General features: G+C 46.5%; 1 protein-coding gene across 9 annotated transcripts in view; it reads left to right on the top strand.

The window, feature by feature from the left end:
* Nucleotides 1-18036, top strand: part of PLXNB1 (plexin B1) — an 80676-nt gene that overhangs the window by 46130 nt on the left and 16510 nt on the right. For all 9 annotated transcript variants that reach the window (XM_054838284.1, XM_054838287.1, XM_054838289.1 and 6 more), the window contains 15 exons: nt 1348-1448; nt 2122-2254; nt 2946-3102; nt 5975-6083; nt 6177-6285; nt 6907-7770; nt 8134-8259; nt 9335-9457; nt 10448-10541; nt 10794-10960; nt 12001-12152; nt 14058-14163; nt 15771-15907; nt 16534-16710; nt 16906-17074. In XM_054838284.1, the coding sequence (XP_054694259.1) occupies nt 1348-1448; nt 2122-2254; nt 2946-3102; nt 5975-6083; nt 6177-6285; nt 6907-7770; nt 8134-8259; nt 9335-9457; nt 10448-10541; nt 10794-10960; nt 12001-12152; nt 14058-14163; nt 15771-15907; nt 16534-16710; nt 16906-17074 (2724 nt within the window). The remainder of the gene's footprint in view (nt 1-1347; nt 1449-2121; nt 2255-2945; nt 3103-5974; nt 6084-6176; nt 6286-6906; nt 7771-8133; nt 8260-9334; nt 9458-10447; nt 10542-10793; nt 10961-12000; nt 12153-14057; nt 14164-15770; nt 15908-16533; nt 16711-16905; nt 17075-18036) is intronic.

Here is an 18036-nt window from a genome sequence, read left to right as displayed (position 1 = left end):
GGAGGGTTTGTGTAATTAAAACTGTGGCACTTCTGGTTTTAATCAGTTAGAGGATTAAGCTGTTCTTCTGTAGGCATGTAACCTACAAAAAGCAGAAATGTGTGGGAAATGTCTTCAGATAACAGCAGTGCGCTCTGACCGGGTGTACAGTAACAGTCTAGCAGATGAAATCAAGCTGTATAAGGAACCATGCAAGGCATCTTTCCCTCTTCTCCTACTTTCTGTAATTCTGTTTCTGCCCCAGTGGCAGTTGGAGGAGAAGAGGCATTGCGATGCCTCAGACTCTTGGGATATTGGGATCTGCTGAGTAGGAAATCCAGCTATGGATACTTTGAGAGGATTTATACACCACCACTCATGTCAACTCCTTGAGCTGGAAAGAAAAGGATCTTCCTAGCAAAGGAAAAAGGAGCCCTTGAGTTACTCTGAAGGAAAGAACAAACAAAAAATGAGAGCATGCTGGAAAACCGCTGCTTCTCTTCACCCCCCCTCAGTGCACTTTGAGATACTCAGAAATTTTGTAACACTTCAAAGCAGGAGTTGAAATCCATGAGTGGAAGATGATTAGGGAAATCTGAAATATATCCTTAACAGTAATTGTTCTGTCAATTACAGAATGCAAATTACATCATGTACTTAGCAAAAGTAATAGATCGGGGATTAGAAGTTGGTATTTTAAAGTAACTGACAGTGTAGTAGCTGAAGTGTAGTAGTGGATTAAAGAGAGGGCAAAAGGCTGAAATCAGCAAGGATAGTAAGTTAAAGCAGAAGTGGTTTGCAAGTAAAACTTGCCCCCAGATGACAGAAGGTTTTTATTCCACATTGATCAAAGCTTCTTGGTCTACTTTCAGTCAAAATGGTAGTTCTGCCAGATAGAGCTGGGCAGTAGTGCAGATGGATTCAGAGGCGTCAGCTGGAGCTGCTGTCTCCAGCTTCAGTCACCTACATGTCAAGAGAGGTGTTCTCCCATGACAGAGTCCAGAAAAGCAAGAGAGTGAATGGTATTGAGTCTGCTATTCTTTGATCCATTTTGTTAAAATATAGTTTTGCACTAAATAGTCTCTCCTGCAAAAAGTGTCACAGATAACCCATTAATAGCAGTATGCTTTGTTTGTCTCAAAGCCTCTATACAGCCTGATGTTTAGATGTCCTTCAATATGTGAAATGGCCATTCAGAAGGGCTCTGGAAACTTGTTCCTTTTTTCTTTAATTTTATGCAGTATTGGGGATTAAGAAGTCGTTTCAGTGAGCATGCAGATGATGGGACTTGGTAGTTAGGCAGAAGAAGCCATAGACCTGGGGCCTGTGTTGTGTGTGCTGTGTGTTCACTGATTCTTTCTCTGACAGGTGGTAAAGGTTCCCATCCTGGAATGTTCCCTCTACTTAGACTGTGAATCTTGTCTGGCACTGAAAGATCCCTACTGTGGTTGGTGTGTCCTTCAGGGACGGTAAGATAGATCCCTGTTCACCTGCAAGGATTTTGGAGAGATAGTGCTTGGGGATTGGCTCCGCTTACTCTCTTCCTTATGTCTGTGGGTCTGGATTTACTTTATTTTTAGTTCCTTTATGGGATAGTCTCACTAACTTAGGGAGATCTGCCTCCCTAAAATACCGCCAGCAGTCACAGTTGCACACAAGGGTATCTTTCCATTGTTTTTTGGATCTTTGGTCACCACTCACAATGCTCCTGTCCAGTGGATTTTAGCCTGGTTTTAGTCTGACTGCAGCTTAAACTGCCTCATTTCAAGTGTAGAGAAACTATGTTATCTCTTCTGGTGCCACTCTCTTATTTAGCACTCTCACTTCTTGCTCCCCTACTGATCTCGCTTAATGAGACGTGGTTTATTCTAGCGTGTCTGCTTGCTGGCTCTGTCCCCCTGTAGAATGTCATAGGAACTAGTTTATGACCCTTGAAGCCCCAAAAGCGCCTACCCATCTATATTTTGGCAACAGTTCATCCTGTTATTGAAGGTGGCGGGAGGCTGGGACTTCCATGGCTTGTTTAGCAACTTCCCCAAGATTCTAGCAAGGCTTCAGACAGCCAGTGTCAGCTTGGAAGCCAGACATGCCCTCCTGGGGCTGCCCAGATCTCTCACAGGGCTTCTTGCTATTTCCTTGCAGGTGCAGCCGTCGCTCTGAGTGCTTGAGGTCCAGGTTGAGTGAGCAGTGGCTCTGGAGCTTTAACTCTACACAGCAGTGTCTGTCTGTCCAGTCACTAACTCCAGCCAATATCAGCAGAGAGGAAAAGAGAAATGTGAGTGATCCTCTGACAATGCTCAAGCACGTAGAAAGTCTGCAAACTCTGGGGAGTCACAAATCTTCTTGTTACTTTCAGTGGGGTACTGAATCACTGAGCCTTCAAGCACGTGCTGTCTGCCCCACATAAGGGACTTAATAGCTGGGCTGTACCAGGAGATAATTTCATTGTTTTTTCCCATAAAACTAAATGCTCTTGCCTGCTAAGAGTTACTGGGTATTCTGGATTTGATGGCTGCTTGGATGGGGTCCCTCCTGGGCTTACTCTCTATAAGGTGCCCATGTCTGTGGTTTCACAGTGGGTTTGACGCTTGCTGTCAGAAAGATCTGAACGGAACTACCCAAAATTACGGCTTCAGTCTGGCATCTGAGAGCTGGCAGAAAAGCTAAGAAGGTGCTGCAGTGTTTGAGTCTGTCATTGTGTCAGGAGGTGGCAAGAACCTGTCTTTTGCTAGAGACTTGGGCAAAGAGGGAAGTTGCCAATTGCTTGATGGGTGTCAAGTTCAGTTTCGAAATGGCAGGAGATGATGAATAAAACAGTCCTAGGAGGCATTATAGGAAAATGGGTGTATACGTAGATAACTACTTATGGGGCTCTTACTTTGAAAAACTATAACCAGAAAATTAGATAAAATAAAGAAAAATGTGTTAGAGGGCAAATTATTTACTGGATATTATTGAATTGGTAGATATTCCTGGCTATCTTGGACTTACCTTCTCTGCGTGAGGAAGAATTTTACTCATGTTACTTTGAAGATTATGAAAGCCCAGCAGTTCTGACAGAGTCAGGAATCATGTGTCCTTCGCCAGATCCCAGCCGAGCACCAGCTTTGCCAACAGGAGCAGGTCAGTGAAATGCTTTAAATGGAGCATGAGAGCTCTGATAACTTTGTTGGGAGAAAGTACGTTGTAGGTCCGACAGATTGCCAGGATTAACAGCCTTGAATGTATGTAGTCTGTCAGCAGGTGTTCATTTCATTCTGTCATGATATCTGTTTACTTTCTACTTGTGTGTCACACACATCCTGTGCTATTTTGGGCTGTTGCCAAATTCCAATGCCAAATTCTGGTAGTTGGAAAGGAGATCCTGCTTGAAGGGTTGTATGCAAATCTGAATATGATCTCAAATGCAGTCTAGAGTGGTGGCAGGTTTGGCAGCTTTGTCATAAATCTGGAGAGAGAACTCTTTTAAGCACTGCTTTATTATTTAAATCAAACAAAATGCAAACCTTCTCAAAATCCACGTAGTAGTGGGGGAAGGAAGTACATGTAAGGAAAGGCAAGAAGACACCCACAGTCCTTAAAGTTAGAAATGAATCTGCAATGCAGCATAACCTCAGAAAATACACAGTCAGCCTTCTATTAGGCTGAACAATAACTGGCTGAGTATTGCTAATTGGCCACTCTAAAGAACCTGGAAAGTTCTCAGTTTATAGTCTTTGTATTGGATTTTACCCAGCCTGTCAGTGTGAGCTCTGATGAGCTGATCTCTTCAAAGAGCTTGTTTATCTGAAGATGCTGGTTGGGAAGCATTCCACACAAGACACCTAAATGGCTAAACAGATTTTCCCTGCAAGTATGCAGCTGGCTAATAGGTCTGAAGCAATCTCCGTGGACATAACGTGACAGTAGAACCCACCTAACACACTCATTCAATCTCAAACTCCTTCAATTTCAATATTACTTACAATATTATTCTATCTGATGTCCTTCACACTGGTTTAGTCTGGAACAAACTGACCAGGTCTCCATTCAGGGTGGTCAGGCGCAGAGAGAAAGGGTTTCATTCACTGCCACTACAGGCAGAGTGGGCAGGATTGGCTTCCCTGTTTAGTTCTGTAAATGTGGGCCTGGATTTAAGCATGATTGTGAAGAATCAGCATAGATAAAGCCACAGTCTAGTTCTCAATATTCCAGGCTTCAGATATTCTTATTGACTCCTTTGTAAGTCAGTCTTGCTTTTATTTCAAGACTCCAGAGATGCTTTACCGATGTTACTTTCATATTGCATCTCTGAGGCTCAACAAGTTGCTTCTGTTTTCTAGCCTAAACTTGCTCATGGATGGTTTGTGTCTGTTTGATCTATTTGTGATGTCCTTTTGCTTCCACAGCTCTTCTCCCACTCAGTGAACTATGGCCAGCCATTCTTAGCACAGAGTTTTGCCGTGTTAACTGTGCCAACTTTTTCTTGGTGTTCTTTTGTTACTCGGGCTTCCTCTCTCCTTCGCTGTATTGCTAGCCCTTCTTTGCACAGCACCTGTGCTCTGCTAAGATGAATTTGAAACTAGTAACCAGAATCATGCACTGTTTTCTAAATGAGGTCTCATGCAGGGCCTTAGATACTGGCACTTTCTTATTCCTACTTATAATACTTCCGCAGCTCACTAAAATATTTGCCTTTTTTTCAGCTTTGTTTCAAAGGTTGCATACCAGCTCATCTGTCACTTTTAGCTGTTGAGCTCCAAGTTGATAGCAGAAACTCTTGCTCTCGATTTGCAAGTGCTCAACCTCATCTTCTGTGCTGTTGAACAGCATTATTGGCAGTCATGGGAAATAATGGCCTTTTTGGAGAAGGGAATATTTATAAATGATGGTGTCATAACCCTGAAATCCTGGGAGGTGTTAGCCCTTCCACTACTGCCAAATGCAGTCACCTCTATGACAGTGATGGGAGTTGACACTGCAGTGACTCCTGCCTCCAGCTGCATATGATACCCTTATTTTCTCCTGATCATGGGGTTTCATACACACCTCATCACCAGCTGTTTTACCAGCATATTGCTTAACTTGTCATCCTATCAAGAACCCAGCTTAGGCCTGACTGATCCTTCACTAGACATGTTAATTGTTTTGTTGTGAATAGAGCTTGCTTGCAAGAGGAGGTCTGAATTCTGAGAGGAATGACGGATAAGCTTCTTGTTACTTATTTTTTATAGCAAACTGTCTTGGAGAAATGGCAGCTCCTGGAGTTGAGCAGAGCATGCAATATGTTCCCATTATTTGGAGAACTAGTACCCAACTCTAGGGTTGGGGGCACTTGTCTGGAACAAGATTAATTAGCTGGTTTAGTACTGTCATATGCAAAATATCTCCTCCAGGCTTATGCTATCAGCTGCAGTAAGTTTTGACCATCTCTGCAGCTATTTGGTCTATCAGAAAACAGTGATAGTCTCTTCCCAAAGAGAATTGGGCTATCCTGAGGCTTGTAGTTGACATGAGACCTGGATTTAAAGCAGATAAGCCTTCAGGCATTGCAAGTGAGATTACAAGTCTTACAAACCTCTTCACTGACTCACTTCTTAGTCTGGACATAGAACAAAGCTCTCAAGGTGAAGGCAGTACGTGAAGGGCACATCAGTTCTAAGCGTTTGGTTTTCTTTTGGATGACAAAGGAAGACAATCAACTTTGAGCCTGGAATATTACGTCTTCCTCTAATACGGAGATGATAGTGGAATTATAGCAGATAAAGATGGAGGTATCTCCAGACTAGTCTTCCTTCCCATGGGTTGGCAAGAGCTGTCATAAACCACTCCTGACAAACGTGTCCAACCTGTTTTTAGTGTCCGTACGATAATCCAGTGATTGAGATGCTAGAAGCATGGAAGGGAATCTGTCTCCATGTTTGACAATGTCTTTCCTAAAGCATGCTGTGTCTCTTAACAGTATGGCAGACTTATAGTGGCTCCATTTCTAAGACATTTTTATTTTCATTTTCAGATTATGTCACCATAAAGCTCGTAGTGCGTTTCCATGACATCTTCATTGCTTCTGTGGACTTCTCTTTCTACGACTGTGCTGCAGTGGCCCTGCTGTGGAAATCGGCACCGTGAGCACCTGCTTTTTCTTGTCTGTAGTTACAGGGAGGGTGGCTGTCCCTTCCTGGGATGTCTTAGCAGCTGCTTTTCTATCGTTGTTCCAGGTGCCAGAAGTGTGTGAGCAGCCTCTGGGGATGTAACTGGTGCGTCCAGCAGCACCTCTGCACCCACAAAGCAGCCTGTGAGGAAGGAACCATTATCTACAATGAAAGGGTGCGTCTCCTACTTGGTCCTGTTCCTATAACAGCCTCAGCGAGTTGCAGTGAGTCAGATCTCTTCTCAGGTAAAATAGCAGCTGTCAGTCACACCGGACAAGGAGGTGAGCTGTTGGAGCAAAGCCTCCCCTTGGAGCAACACGAGGCTCTGCGTCCCTGATGTTACAAGGCCTTGCCAGGTTTCTGGGGAATTGCCATCAGATGAGGCAGGTCACTCTTCTCCTGGGGTTACCCAGCCTGTGTTTTCAAAGCGAGAGACAAGAGCAAGCTGGCAGGGAGGCTGTGAGTGGGGAGGGGGAACAGATTCCCAGTTTGTGGCTGCCAGAGGTGGCCTTGCAGTTTTGTGGGGGATGAAGACGGGCAGACCTCCCTCTGAGTGGAGGCGTGTGCGGGCATCTGTAGGAAGAGGGAATGTTGCTGCATCTTCCATGCTGTGAGTGTTCCCCAGTCCCATCCCAAGACTGGGTGGCATGAGGTGTAGCTTTCATTGAAATCCAGAGGGTGAAGCAGCCTCTTGTGAACACTGCTATGGGAAGTAATATGGAGTGGTTTTCTGCTTGGGTTTTATTCTGTTTCATTTCTTTCTCTCTCCTCACCCCACCATGTTGTTTTTCTCTAGGCCCAGATCCCACCCTCAAGTGTGTTTCCTTCTTCAGCAGCTCCCCTCACCAAGTCCTCTACCACAGCCCCAGCCATGGCCACAAAACCCGTCACTCCCCCCGTGCGTGTGGTACCGAGCACTGTGCCCCCCACAGAGCTCAACCACGTCACGCTCTCCACAGCCTCGGATACGACGACTGAGCCTACAGAAACCCTCAGCTATACGTACCTGACTCTCTCAACTGAAGCAGCCTCTCTCCAGGCTGTCACAGAATCCCCTCTGCCACCACCAGCAGACAAACCTGCTGTCACCGTGCCAGACACAACATCTCCCGCTGCATCTGTCCTCACCAGCCCATCCAAAAACGTGGATCAGGCAGCCTTGCCCACTGAAGGGCCTGCCACTGCCCAGGAGCCATGGCACACCGACCCACCCACCACCCTACCAGTGGGTAGCCCTCTGCACACATCTGCAGCAGCAGTAACACCTTCCCCTCATGTCACCAGTTTCAAGTGGCCTCTGAGTTCTTTTCCTACCACAGAGGCACTGACATCTGCCATCCCATCTCCCCAAACTGCCAGCCAGGTGCCGGGGGGCCCTGCTGTAGCTGATGACTCTCCTGGATTGCTGGGAACTGAACTACCTGCTTCAGAGCTACCACCGTCAGCTCCCCCAGACTGGCTGCTGGAAGAAGGCACGGAGCTCCAGGACACAGAGGACTGGATGGATTTGCTGCAGGCCGAGAATGACACATCTCCCTTCTCTGCTTCTACTCTTCTGTCGGGTGACGGTGATTCTTCAGAGAGGGATGTCTCTGACTTTCCTAGGATCCTCCACCCTGACCTTGACTATCAGTATGATGCCCCTGAGTTTTGGGAGGATGTAAGTTTCTGGGCTTTGGAATTCACAGTCTAAGGCTGTAGCACTTTGAAATTTTGCACACCGTTTTAATGTGCAGAGTGAAGAGTGGGAGCCTCAGGAAGAAAAATGTGTGCGAGGTTCCCAGGTCTTGTAGAAATGCTGCTGGCCTGAAGGTGGCAGCTGCTGTGATGTCCAGCATATCCACAACTTTCTGCTGTTCGCCTCTTTGGGCTCTTGCATTGCTTTCTTGTAACTTCATGGTAAAGAAGCACAGCTGTGTCTTCGTTCAGGCAGGGCTTGTTTCTCTGTTGGCATGTTAAGCTTTGATTCCTTGTATCAGAGCCATGGAGGTCTCTTTCTCTAAAGACTTGTGTCTGTTTTCAGAATGAAGAGCTTAGCTGGGGTCCAGATGCATGTCCCTGTGTGCAGGGAATTCAGGGATCTTCGCTTTTTCCAGTCAACGTGGCGAGGAAGATAACCCTGCTGGGAAAGAACTTCCACCTCTATCAGGTAGTCAGCTCAATGCCATCAGCATTGAGAAACTGTTTTAATGCAGAGCGCTGTTTGGGCAACCTGTCCTCTGGACTACTAAAAATACGTGTAAGACACAGTTGTGGCTCTGCTTCGGTTTCTCCTGTTTGCAGAGGAATGACCTACTTCTGTGAATAAAGAATTGCATAGCTGGATTTATTGGTGGGTAGGAGGTCACCCAGAGAAGGGGAGAGTACAGGTGTGCCCCAACCTGCTGGAGAAGATCTGCATGCGTTTGGATTAAGTTGCACCTGTTCTGCACTGTAGATGGTAGTTCTTGGTATAACTTCCTGCTGATTGTTTGTGTCTCCATAAGCTAAAGATAAGTCATCTGTTCCCTTTCCTTTCTGGCATGCTTATGTTAATGAGGCTATTCCTGTCGTACCTGAAACTTCTGTAATGGGGAAAACCGCCCTTGAAAGTTATGTTTCTTGGGTGTGCCTCTGATAAAAATTCTCTTTGCTTCTCAAGACAGAAGGCTGATTTAGTAACCTTTTACAAACAACCACCTCAGAACATGCAGCCCACAAACTAATTGTTACTTTATATGTTAAACCTGATATGCTGCCCTGCTCAGAGGAGCAGGGCTGGTTACAGATGCTTGGTTACAGGAAGTGTCTAAGCAACTCAGTGGAAGATTTTCAGGAGAGAGAAGAAAAATACACTTAGTGGTTTTTGATGTGCACTGCCCTAATCTGTGTACCTCACTCTTCATTTCCAAGCTAGTGTTTCAGAGACATAGTCATAGCTTCACAGTCCCACTGGTTTTTCTTTAATTCCTCCTCCTGTGCCGAGTTCTCCCCGCACTGATGTACACGTGCTCCCTTCTAGGTGTTTTGTTTTATGTTGGTTTACCTTTCATAAATAGAGGCAGTGACAGCATAGAGAGCCCTTGAATATAGCATACAGCTGGCATAACAAAGGGAAGGAGCACACTGCTTGCACAGTAAGTAGCTTGGTAAAAGGTACTGAATTGGAGAGGCAGGAGTACACTGTCGTGTAGCAGGAAGTTCCATGTAGTTGAGAAATGGTGCCATGTGTATCTTCTCTGCAGGATCAGCAATGGGACTACGAGTGTGTTCTGAATTTGGAGGGGAGGACAGTGGTGATGGATGCTTATGTGGAAGGAGAAGAAACAAACCAGTCCCTCTGTTATATCACCTGCCAGATGAACCAGGTGAGTGCTTGGAATACAATGCCATTTCAGAGTTCACACTGGTGCTGGTTTTGCTCAGCAAAACAGCAGGCTGGAAGGCAAGCTCTTTGGGGAAAAGAGCATATTTTGCAAAAATATTTGTAGAATAATCGGCTCTCTGGGGCCCTCATCTGTGATGCTGCTGCCTGGCGGTATCGATATCTTCAATTTGCAGAAAGATTGTGTAGTCTGAGCCACACAACTTCTTGCTGCATTTGCCATAGCACGGGATGATGCCCTCTCTAAATCACCGCTCATTGCAACCTGCCAGGACAATGCCACTTTTGCTTTAGCTTGAGGCACTCTTGTTCATGGTTCTCTGGATTGTGGCTTCTGCGATGGTGGTTCTTTTGTGAAAAGTGCTGTTTGTGCCAATTTTGTTCTTAGTGGTGGAAGCTAGCCTGTGGATTGTAAGATTAACAGGCAAAATTAAAACAGCCATGTATGTTTCTGGATGATGTGTGGATTTTACTTAGGGCAAGATTTGCAAGAGGCGGCGATATTTTTAGTTCACAAACTCATATGATTAAGGGAGAGAAACAACACAGGCTCTTGTGCACACGAGCCCTGTGGACCAATTGTAATCCTACATCTTCAGCTGTACTGAAATCGCAGAAATGCCAGCTTGAGCAGTTTTCTGAGCAGATGGCTTGTAGACAGGAATTAGCCATTTTGGAACGCAGTTAGGAAGTTAGACAAGTATTGTGAGCGCACATTTGTGTTCAACGTTCATCCTAGTGAGCCAATGCCTGCTACTCTTTCTAGAGCAGAACTGTGGCTGCGTGAACCAGTGAGGACAGGCCTGTGCTGCCACTGCCCCGGCTAACACTGCCTTGTCTGTGTTCGTGGGAGGTTCCTTATAGGCTGTACGTGCCAGTGCACTACAGCATGGATGCTGATGCTTTTTTTGCCTATTCATTTGGCTTGTTTCTGCCTCTGAGTCCTTTTTCTTGATGGTCTCTGTCTTTGCAGTACAGTTACTCAGCTCCTCAACTCGAATTCAATGCTGTGGTGTTTGTGCAGAGGCGACGACACCTTCGAGTGGACAGTGCTGCAGATCTTCATGGTAGGAGTGCAACACCTCCCCAGCAAAAAGACAGCAGATGAGGCTGAAGAGAATTGAGAAATCCTCAAATGAGGCTTTTTGCATCTGTAGTAGTGCTATCACAGGGAAACTAAGAAAAACATGCAGCCTCATTTCTGTTGCTTGTCACATGGGAAGGAGGAGGAGAGGGTTCTGTGCAAGATGCCAAGTTGCTGGATTATTCTGTGCCCTAGGGGATGTTTGCAGATGCCTCTGAATTTTTCTCCTTTGCAGTGACTTTTTACAACTGTTCTGTGGGACACACTGATTGTAGCCGCTGCCAAACAGCTGACTCAAAGTACAACTGTGTGTGGTGTGGAGGTGACAACCCCAGCTGTATCTTCAGGGGCTCCTGCAAGGAAGAGATAGAAGACCTGTGCCCGGCACCTCTCATTCACTCTGTGAGTAACTTGCTTGCTAGTGTACTGCACGTGGGGCAAGGAGGGCTCCATTCTCCAGTTGAAATCAAAGGGCTGTGAACTCAGAGTGTGAACAGTGCAGTTCAATAATACGTTGGCCACCTGAAGAGCAAGTTAGTCCTATTCTACTCTGATCCTTCAGTGTTGTGAGGATGCTAGACTTTTGTGCTGGGCTTTCAGTTTGCTGATAGAGAACAGAGGGGAAGATGCATTTGTACTTATGCAAGCTGAAACTGGCACACCAGAAGGAGCAGAATCATTCAGGAGTTGGGAAAGGGTCCACAGACTGGATCCTCCAACTGTCCCGAGCCAGACCCTGAAACAGGTTGGCCCATCTGAGCCTGGAGCAAAGGAGGGCAAAACCTAATGATAACAGCACAGCAAGGATAGGAAAGGCATGACAAGTTACTGGAATTAATTATTTTTGTCTGTTTATTTTAAATGTTTCTTGCTAACTGCCACATGACAAGTGTCTGTAGCCATGTGTCCCTTTTGCTGTCAGCTTGTCCTCCCTCCGGTGGCACACAACATCCATGTGCTGCATCTTGTCTTAGTTTATCTTGGATGCTGCTCAGGGACAAAGCTTTGACGTTTGTGCAGCATGCGATTCATTGTCGTACTGATGCTGAGGAGAGAATGGTGCTTGCTGCTTCAACACAAGTAACATGGATTGGCTTGAGCATTCCCACTCTTCAGCAGAAATGCCCTATGGAGTGGTCAGCATGTTGATGAGAAGGCAAAGCAGAGCAGTCTTTGCCTTAGAAGTCTATAGTGGATTATCACCTCTGGGGGGGACTGCTGGCAACAGTGAGGTATGGGAAAGAAGGCTCCGACTGGTGGTGTTTCTTCTGATGAGGGTGCAACCTGGTACTAGTCCAAGCCACTAAAAGAATCCATAGCAGTGACCCAACCAGGCAGAGTTTGTAGTGGGGCAGTTGAAGGGCCCTGTGCTGTAGATCAGTTGCCAGACAGCAGAGGTCTGAGTTACTGTGACATTTACACATGCGCGGATGTCTTTGCAGGTGTACCCCCTGTCTGGACCAGTGGAAGGTGGCACTAGAATCACCATCACTGGCTCAAACCTCGGGCAGAAACATCAAGACATTGCAGAAACTGTCACTGTTGCAGGAATTCCCTGTGCCGTAGATGCTCAAGAGTATGAGATCTCTAGCAGGTAGAGTATCTGTGAAACCTCCTCCCAGAGGCAGGCGCTGGCTTTTCCCTTGGCTGCTGACACCAGCCTGAGATGTCGTTGCCTTTGCTGTAGCAGGTATTGAGCCTTGCCCGTTCCCCAGGGAGTGCCCCTGAGTAAGGTCGCTGTCTGATTAGTTACTCAGACAGTGACCTTAGAGAGATAAGGTTGTGTACGAGGCGACGGCCAAACAGTGCTGCCGTATACTGACCACGCTGCCTGTACAGAGCCTGCAGGCCAGCCCAATCAGGGAGTCACAGGCTCGGAACCGTGCAGCGTTGTGGGTGTCTCTCCCAGCCACAGGGTGATTTCAATAAAGTGAAGGACATGGCTTGCATAAGTGTCACTGCTAGGAAAATATCCTGGCCATGTTAAGACAGGTGAGGATGGGAACGTGTGGCTGGAGGTACAGCACAGATTCTTACCTGTGTTTGAGTCAGTACACCCCTAGACTGTCACTCTTCACTTGCCAGCCAGACTTCCACCTCCCAGGAACAAACCCAGTGAAAGGACCCTCTCAACCAGGGATGGACCAGGGAGTCCTGGTGGGCCCTATGCCACTCTTCTGGTGGCTAACAGTGCCTGCCAGGTCACACAGTGCTTGTAAAAGTAGTGGCTGGGAGGAGGATGAGAAGCAGAAAGACCTGTCCTGCTGAATCCAGCTAACATCAGTGACAGAGAACTGGGTAGCTGGTGTGTCTGGCCAGGGCAGGACCATATAACAAGGCAGCGTAGTCAGGTGTTGAGAGGTGTGATGGGGGTAGCTAGGAAGCAAGGAGAAAGGAATACTTGTGTAGTTGGCCTGTGGCAGGGCAGGTAGGTGGGAGCCTTGGACAAGGGAGGGAGAGGAGCCAAGCAACCAGCAGGAGAAGAGAGCAATTGTGAGTAACTTCTCATCAGAGCTATCACAAACCCATTTTTCCATTCCATGGTAGCAGTAGTTGTAGCACCCTTCCCTCTGGGAGCCAGGTAAGATCCTGCTGGGAAATGGCCTGCTGTGTTGAGCAGTGTTGTCCTGTCTGTGCGCCTTGTTTGTCTGGATCCATCTGCTTTCTGTTTTCATCCTAGAATTAGAGCATAATCTTTCTGGGGTTAGCACTGTCTTTGTTCTGTATCTGTAAATCACCTGGCATCACAGGGTCCTGGCTTGGGACTGCACTGCCTAAGTGCAAATTCCTGAGCCTCTTTGGTTGAGGGGATATAGCTGTGAACCTGGAACCCACTCCTGAGCAAGGCCCAGACAAAATTAATCTCCTACTGTGGAGGAAGGCTGGGAAGTCTCCTGCAGAGTAGTTTTTCTGTTAGCAAATCAATGCTGTAACATGGGATTCCTTGCTGCCCTGTTCTAAGTACAGTCTGACTTGTCACCTTGTCAGCATCTCCCATAACAAATTATGGCTGGAAAAAGGGCTGGGAAGAATGGGTTGTGCAGATCGGGGAGACTGGCTGGTCCCAGAGGCCACTGGCTGAAGACCAGTGCCAGCTAAACCTACAGTCTTGAGTTTTCTGCATCAGACACAGCGCTAATGTGTGGATTGACCACTGCTAGCCTGGGGTCACTCCAGATGCGACTGATTTGATCACCTCAGGACAATAGCAGAGTTCTTGGACTCTGCGTACCTGTGATACAGTGGGCTTCATCCTGTCTTGTCCCCAAAAGAATAATCTTAGATAGGGTGGGCCTGTTTGGAACCACCTCCTGCTTTTTTTCTGCTGCATCTAATCCAGCTTTTAAAGGTACTTCTCAACGTTCAACTGTATATTCTGAGAATGTGATAAGGCTGAAAGAAGGGAGCTGTGGTTGCTAGATGGTTTTAGGACATGATGCAATGGATACAGCTCATCTGCTCTTCCATGATGTGATGCTGTTCTTGGATTGCCCTGCAGTATCGTATGTGTCACTGGCGGGAGCTGGACAGAGAGATTTGGGCACATTGTGGTGGAAGTGCCTGGAGGAGGACGTGGAGTTTCTGGACATGTTTTCACCTATCAGGTAGCATAACTATTGCTTCTTTAATACCTCTCCCTGTTCTTCCAGTATCTCTGCTAAATGGCTGTCTATTGCATGAACCTGTGGGACTCTACCAGGCACTTGCTGCTGGTATTTTTATCTGATTTTTCTGGTGTTTGTGTTGTGTGGTGGATTTGGGGGGTTTTGGGTTGTTTTGGGTTTTTTTTCTTTCTTCTCCCTTCTTTAGATTATAAGAACAGCTGTACTGGGTAATACTAAAGATTCTGTAGTCTAGTGACTACAGGGTACTAGGGTACCTTTCTGACTTGGAAATTTTTTTTTATTGATGACTTAACATCTTACTAAGACTTATAACTTCCCTTTTATTAATTTGCAAATTGCTGCGTGAACACACTTTCAGCTTCTGACCTTCAGCAGCTACTGGCAATAAGTCCAAAGTTACTATGCATTGTATGGAGAACAGTTTCCTATTATTTTTAAACATGTTTCTGATAACCCTTTGATATCTTGAACCCAGTAACGATGACATAAAATATTTAAGTAGTTTTTAGATACAATTATTCGCTTTTCATCCTTGCTGTGCCACTTACAAGTTATGTACCTAGCTGCATGTCTCCCTCTCCCAAGGGAAGGGGAAAGAGATACCTGAAAAGTCTCTTTGGCTAGTCCATTTTGTGCTATATAGAATCATTTTATATACTGGATTGTGCTTGTCACTCTTCTCTTGGTTTTGGTTCTATTATCAGCATTTTCAGGCAGGGTGATGAGAATTGCATACTATGTTCAAGATGCGAGTGTAAAAGGAATTTTTACTGTGGCATAAAAATCTTTTTTTCTTGATTCTCTTCCCAGGAATTCCTACAGCTGAGATCTGTGCTTAGAGCTGGTAGCGTTGTTATAGATACCAAAGCACTCTTGAATGGGCAGGAGCTATTTCAAAACTCACAACTGTGTACATATGATTGGGTTGCTTTTTTGTTGTAGTCTCCCTGCTCCTTCTCACTTCACATGTCTTGCTCTTCATTTATCAGCAGTGACTTAGTTATGCCACTCTGCCTGGTTGCTCTAAATTTTGCTGCAGCTCCTCAGCAGTACTGAGTTTTTGTCACTCTGAATAATTTATCAAATTTTATTTCCCCTTTCCAGGTCACATACAAGTATGTTTAACAGCACAGCTCTCAACGCAAATTCTTAGGGCTCCCTACTGGTAATCTCCTCATCTAGTAGACAAACAGACAATTTATTTGCTACCTTGTTTTTCCTAACCTGAGTTATTAATCCAGTTACTGATCTGAACAATCCCTTTGAACTGTTAATCCTAGGTTTGTGTGTGAGGCTCACAGCTCTGCTGTTTGCAGCATCCATCTGTCTTTTGCCGCCTGTGGAAAGACTGATCCCCGATTCACGGTTCTTGTGGGTGTGATTGATCCCTGCTGTGTTGCCTCTGCTCCGCAAGGTGACTAGCTGAGGCCTGCCTGTGATTGGGATCTATAGCTTCTATTTTCAGAGCACTGGAGGGCACTGAACATGTTCTGCTGTTTTCTTTCCTTGCCTTGTCTGTTGAGGTCCTTGTCACTCACCTCCTTTTTTTCCTTTGTTTCTCTTTTTTCTTCTCTCCTCTCTTCTAGAACCCAGAGCTGAAATCCATTGTTCCAACCCAGGGCCCCAAAGCGGGAGGAACCTGCCTTACCCTTCTGGGCTCAAAGCTGCTGACTGGGCATCCTAATGAGATCAGTGTCCTGCTTGGAGACCTCCCTTGCCACATGTAAGATGAGAGCCTGGCTGTGCGCTGCCCTGCGTCCTTCCCAGAGCCCTGCAGGGTGTGATGCTGCCTGGCTCAGCCTTTAGCACAGGCTGTTGGAGCTCTGCTCTCCTCTGTGTTCAGGAGATTCTCCCCTTGAGGGTCATGGCAGCAACTGCGACCATCTTACACCTCTGCCCGTGTTCCCTTGGACGTGAACGGTGCTACATGGCCTCTGTTCTGCGTGTGTCTTGACAGGACTATACCCCATCCTGACAGCTCTGCTTTTGCTGATGGGGAACTGCAGTTGGCTCCTGCAGACTAACACTAAGAGCTGCTTGTTCTCTCATGTCCTGGGACACGTACACCTGACAGCACTGCTGGTGAGAAGGTGCTCATGCCTTGGTAGCATGCTTCCAGTCTCTTCAGTCTGGACAGTGGCTGTACCCGCTTTTTGTCCACATGCTGCTCACTGACAACTGCCCAGCAATTGTTGCTTGCTTAGATAAGGCACAAGACATTCAGCATTAAATTTAGGGAAATACCAGAAGAGGTTTGCAGATGGTCTGCAAAGAGCGAGGCATAGTACTATAAAATCCATCTCTGCATTGGCTGTGTTAATCCCTTGTTCTCTCTTCTGTCTCTCCAAGCCTTTCTGAGATGACGGAGGATCAGTTGGCATGCCAGACGAGTCCCAGCAATGTGTCCGCAGAACTCCCAGTCACTATCAAATATGGGGATCAAGAGCGGAGACTGGAAGGATCCCTCTTCAGATATACTCTGGATCCCAACATCACTTTTGCAGAACCACCTAAAAGCTTCCTCAGGTAGAAAGACTCGAGTGCAACTTCCCCAGGGCTGTGTGGTGAGGCAGGTACTACAGCACCAATGGCAACTGTTTAAGTTGCGCTTTGGAGTAAAGCCAGGCTTGTAGGAGTGAGCATAAGCAGAAGGGTGGAAGCATGGGCAAGATGGAGCTAGTGAATAATAGGTGGATGAGATCAGCTACTTTTCTCTTTCAGTGGAGGGAGAGTGCTCAGAGTTCATGGATACAACTTGGATGTTGTACAGAAACCGAAGATCCGAGTTACGGTTTCTCCATCTGAACGCCGGCGCCGAGGACTGGGACGATGGCGCAGAATCATCCCAGACACAGAGTGCCCTGAGGATGCTCTGTGCAGTGTCCAGCAGGTAGCGTGGCAAAGTGCTTGGTGGAGCTGAGGGTACATAAGGGTTGATGTGCTGCCCTGGAGAGGTGGACTCTCTGTCCCTAGGGCTTTTCCCCCCACTCACTCTTATCTGCTTGGCTCGTACCAACAGTCTTGGCCAAGTGGAAATGTTCTCTGCCAGACTGAGAGGTTAAGCACTTTCACAAACATTTCCATGAGTTGGGTCTGCCTCTGCTTAGAAATGTGCAGGAAGTGTGATGTGGGACAGAAACAGCAGGGCAGCAGGGTGGAGATAAAGAAATCTACAGCTGAGCCAGAGAGATGTGTGGCTCAGCAGGTCCATGCTCCAGACTCTTCCTTTTGCACAGTTCAGTCCATCTCTGTAGCCCCTGGGCTCTCTTTCACTCTGAGATACAAAACCAGGCAGAGTTCAGTGAAATTACCAGTTCCACCAACATTTCTGCTCTCCTGCTGCCAGTGTCACTACAGAGGTATTGATGTGATCATCGAGGTCAAAAGCATGCAGCAGAATTTGCAGAGGTAGAGGATGTTTGGCAGCCAAAGTACAAGAAGGATTTGCATTATTAGTGCAAATGACGGAGGGCTTCCTGTACATTAAACTGGGAGTATATGCTCCTGATGCACATGCATCAATAATAGTTGTTTTTACCTATGTTCTTACAAGGCATTTGTGGCTGTAGGGGAGAAAAAAAAAAGTTGAGACTAATACTTTCACCAAACGTATAAAACATATCCAACCGGACAAAGGAATGATTCTTTCACAGAAGCATTCAGGCTAGGAAATCAGCCTTGCACTCAAGGTCTTTGGTCCCGTTCTGTCAGAGCAGGGAGATATAAAGCTGATGCCTCTCCAGAATTTGCTGCCAAGGGAATTTCAGAGCTGATTCTCACTGCTGAGACCTGGGTATGTGCAACAAATCCAGCGCTATGAAAACTTTCTTTAGAGGAACATGGGGATTTCCA

This window comes from Grus americana, chromosome 11 (assembly GCF_028858705.1).
Source record: "Grus americana isolate bGruAme1 chromosome 11, bGruAme1.mat, whole genome shotgun sequence".
NCBI classification, from domain to species: Eukaryota; Metazoa; Chordata; class Aves; order Gruiformes; family Gruidae; genus Grus; species Grus americana.
The sequence above is the reverse complement of the archived record's forward strand: the minus strand, read 5'-3'. Positions and strand labels throughout refer to the sequence as shown.